Source organism: Tribolium madens, unplaced genomic scaffold (genome assembly GCF_015345945.1).
Source record: "Tribolium madens isolate multiple individuals breed KSU strain unplaced genomic scaffold, Tmad_KSU_1.1 Scaffold_3;HRSCAF=73;Tcas5.2_LG2, whole genome shotgun sequence".
Lineage (NCBI taxonomy): Eukaryota > Metazoa > Arthropoda > Insecta > Coleoptera > Tenebrionidae > Tribolium > Tribolium madens.
The window spans coordinates 12,519,307-12,523,225 of NW_025401006.1; the positions used below are offsets into that span (position 1 = coordinate 12,519,307).

The 3,919-nt window shown below is 32.9% G+C and overlaps 1 protein-coding gene across 1 annotated transcript; it reads left to right on the forward strand.

Moving 5' to 3' along the window:
* Positions 1 to 1,733: 1,733 nt before the first annotated feature.
* LOC123007539 (uncharacterized MFS-type transporter C09D4.1-like) lies at positions 1,734 to 3,431 on the forward strand. The gene is made up of 6 exons (XM_044402904.1): positions 1,734 to 2,058; positions 2,102 to 2,468; positions 2,522 to 2,745; positions 2,790 to 2,893; positions 2,939 to 3,049; positions 3,097 to 3,431. The coding sequence occupies exons 1-6, from the start codon at positions 1,783 to 1,785 to the stop codon at positions 3,398 to 3,400; spliced, it is 1,386 nt and encodes a 461-aa protein (XP_044258839.1). The 5' UTR covers positions 1,734 to 1,782; the 3' UTR covers positions 3,401 to 3,431.
* The last annotated feature ends 488 nt before the right edge of the window (positions 3,432 to 3,919 follow it).

Here is a 3,919-nt window from a genome sequence, read left to right on the forward strand (position 1 = left end):
TAGTAAAATCGTAAAAATAGTCAATTTACCTTAAGTCGTAAAAACGGTTGAAATATGGTTTTCTAGACGTTAAATTTCTCGCTGAACACAATGCAACTAGTTAAAATACTCTACGATGCATAGTTTTTGAAATATTGAGTAATAAAGTTAAGAATAAGGCTAGAAGCATAAGCACTATATCCGATTTTGACCAAAWATCAACATTTTTTGATTCTTATGAAAAACTAGTACTAGATGTAAAATTAACCGGAGAATACGCCTGAATAAACCGCTTTGACCTAGAACTCATAGTTTTTGAGATATTATTTTTTTTTTAATAAAACTAAAAATGGCTCTGTACCCGGAATCATAACCCGACTTCCGGTTTGTGCCATTAGATAGATAATTTCAAGCTAATTCTAATGGTTTTTAGCTTCACGCTCTAAGTCTTATAGTTTCGTAGAAAAACGCGTTTAAAGTTTCTCAATTTTGACAATTTTGACTTTTTGAACGACGATTACGGCCAAACTATTAGACTTAGAGCAATCAGTCCAACTCCATCGTAATCAGCGTAAGAAAATCTATCGACTGAGGCCAAAGCCAAGTCGATATCTCGCAAAAAAAATTTGAATTTTTAAACGCCGATTACGGCGAAACTAAAGGAGATAGTCCCACTTTTTACAATTAAGCTTTGGGACCCATACAGCTTATAATATTAGTTGACAAGATTCAGAAAAATCATAAGACACAAATAGTGAACAATCGACACTAAAAAAGAAATTTTCGAACATTAATTAATTCAATATCACTCTTTTTAATGAACAAAAAAATTTCAAAATTTGGAATTCTCTTCTTTATTTACAACCCTACCATATGACGTAAAACACATTGCATTGTAAAAAAACATTTTAGGGGTGATTTTTTCAAACTAAAAATAACCCTATCGTGTCACCCCTCATACATCTCAGCTTAAAGCATAGATTTTAAAAATATAAAATGAGGTAGGTATTTTGTTTTTTCTATGCGAGATACGAAAATGACCATCGCCAAAGTCAAATTTGACTTAACCATTCTATAGAACCTTTCATTGCGCATCTTTTCTAACATACTTAATTTTTGCGTGCAACGCACACTTTTCGAGATATTCACGTTCAAAATTTCCAGATTTGAATTTGCGCGCTCTTAAGATGCGTGTATTTGCAGTTGCATAAGTTTTAGGAGTTTAAAAATTTCAATTTTTTTATTTTCTAAATTTCGGCTAGACTATATCCAAAATCAATAATGTTTTAAACTGTATGTTTGTAAATTAGAAAAGAAAACTGCAAAATCCGTAACATTTTCGAAGTTATAATCGAATTTATATTTTCAATATTCTTCATTTTATCAGCAATTTCCAATATTCCAATATTCCAAAGTCGGGAGTTATTGGCAATCGACCGCTCCAGGTACCAAAAATCGACCAAAATTTTGTCAAAAATTGAAAAACTAAAAATTGTTCGAGATAATGATTGAAAATTGATTCAAATGTATGTACTTTACACATAAATATTTTTTAATTTTCCAACATCAATTTGTGTCGTGATTTTCATGTGTCATGTGAGCAAAGAAGTATAAAATTATGTACACTTTAGACACAATTATTTAATATTAACAGTTTACTATATTTGATTAAGACAACACTACGTGTATCATTGTTATAAGTGGGCCCCAGATTATGTGATAACATTGCGTATATTTAAATCAGAAAGCTTAAAAAAATAAAAGATATTGTATTTTGCCCACCAACACTGCATTAACTTAATAATGGAAGATAATAAGGATGAAACAAATTTCAATTTGCTCCAAGACAAGCACGACAATCACCAAATCAAGGCTTACAAACGTCGATGGATTATTTTAACATTTTTCATAGTCTACGCAGCTGTAAATTCCTACCAATGGATCGAATATTCAATTATCAACAACATAATCACAAGATATTACAATGTTACCCCCGTGATGGTGGACTGGACTTCAATCATTTACATGGCCCTTTATGCACCTTTGGTCATCCCAGCTTCCTACATTTTGGATAAACATGTATGTATTTTTTTATTTTCTTCAATTTCTAAACCAAATAAAGGGTTTACGCGCTGCTGGGCTAATTGGGGCCCTAGGGACAGCCCTTGGAACCTCAATCAAGGTATTCTCAATCGGGCGTGACTCCTTCTGGATTGTCCTTCTGGGCCAAGCAGTGGTCTCAGCATCCCAACTGCTAATTCTATGTCTACCACCACGAATAGCAGCCGTTTGGTTCAAACCCAACGAAGTTTCAACTGCTTGCTCTCTTGGGGTATTTGGAACCCAACTTGGTGCCGCTCTTGGGTTCGTTCTGCCACCCATGATAGTCCAAAATCGTGAAAATGTCGACGAAATTGGACACGATTTGAAAGTGCTGTGTTGGGGGCTTACAGCTGTCATCATACCAACAGCAATTGCAATCATATTTTGTAAATTTTCTAAAAACCAAACTTTTATTGAGTTTTTCTACGAGTTTTTGCAGATTTTCCCATGCAACCGCCAAAACCGCCAAGCATCACGCAAGTGGAAGAAAGAAATCGGACTGAAAAATTTTCAGGGAAATTGTTTTTTCACTCTGTTTCAGTTCTAATGAAAAATGTGCCTTTTGTGATTCATGTCATAGCTTATGGTATCAATATTGGTGTTTTTTCAGCAGTTGGTACTCTTCTAAACCAACTGATTTTGCGTTATTTCAAACACTTGCCAGTAAGTTTCAGTAGTGTTGTTTCTTTGACTGATTTTTTTTTCAGGATGCTGAAGAGTTTGCTGGGAGAGCTGGTCTAGTTATGATAGTGATTGGGATGGTGGGGTCTATCTTATTTGGGATATTCCTCGACAAAACACATAAATATAAGTAAAAATAACATGATTTTAAAACCGTTTTCTTATTTTTTTTTAGGGAAACCACCGTTTGTACTTACTTGATGTCTTCAGTGAGTGTTGTAGCGTTCATGTTTGCGTTAGAAATGAAGTCGAAAATTTTGGTTTATCTTGCAATTGGAGTGGTTGGGTGTGTCAAATTATCAAAAAAATCGATTTTCTTACTTTTGATTTTAGTTTATTTACAAATGCGTATATGCCAGTAGGTTTCGAGTTTGCCATGGAATTGACTTACCCCTCTTCTGAGGGTACTACCACAGGATTGCTAATGGCACCCTCACAGGTTTTAGGAGTTGTTTTTGCGTTAATGTTGGGCCAACTTAACGTTTTAATTGGACCGTTTTGGTCTCTAGCCAGTCAAGTCTTATTGCTAGTAGTTGGCACTGTTATTACATGGTTTGTGCCAAATAATTTGAAGAGACAGGAGGCCTTCAAACGTAGGAAAAATGACGATATTTTGTTAAAGGAAATTAAGCGTTGAATATTATGTTGTAATAAAAAATTTTGTTATTTTTTTTCGTTTCAAAACTACTAAAAACTACATTATTATGTCTTAAAACACAAAATGCACCTCTGGTGTCCAAGTGCGTTACTAACAAAAAATGGCTCCAGGTTTGAATAGATCCTTTTTATTTCCTAATTATTGATTCTTACCTGGCAAGTTTTGTTGTAAATTTAGTTCAAAAGAAAATGTTTTATTTTCATTTCAAACAAAATTTGCAATAAAACTTGCAATGTAATGTTGTTGCGGGGTAATAAAACAAATTTTGTTTAACTTTTTTTATTGTAAACTAATAATATAACAATTAATTTTTTTCTGATAATTAAATTATTAACAACAAAATCAGTCAGTGTCATGGGCGCAGATTAAAAATACATATTTTATTACAAACACAAAAACAGGTTATACAAAATTGGAACATAAAACCATATTTTTTCTAATTATAAATGAAACCATAAGACAGGAATCTCTAAAATCATAAATTGGAGTATAAAAGTG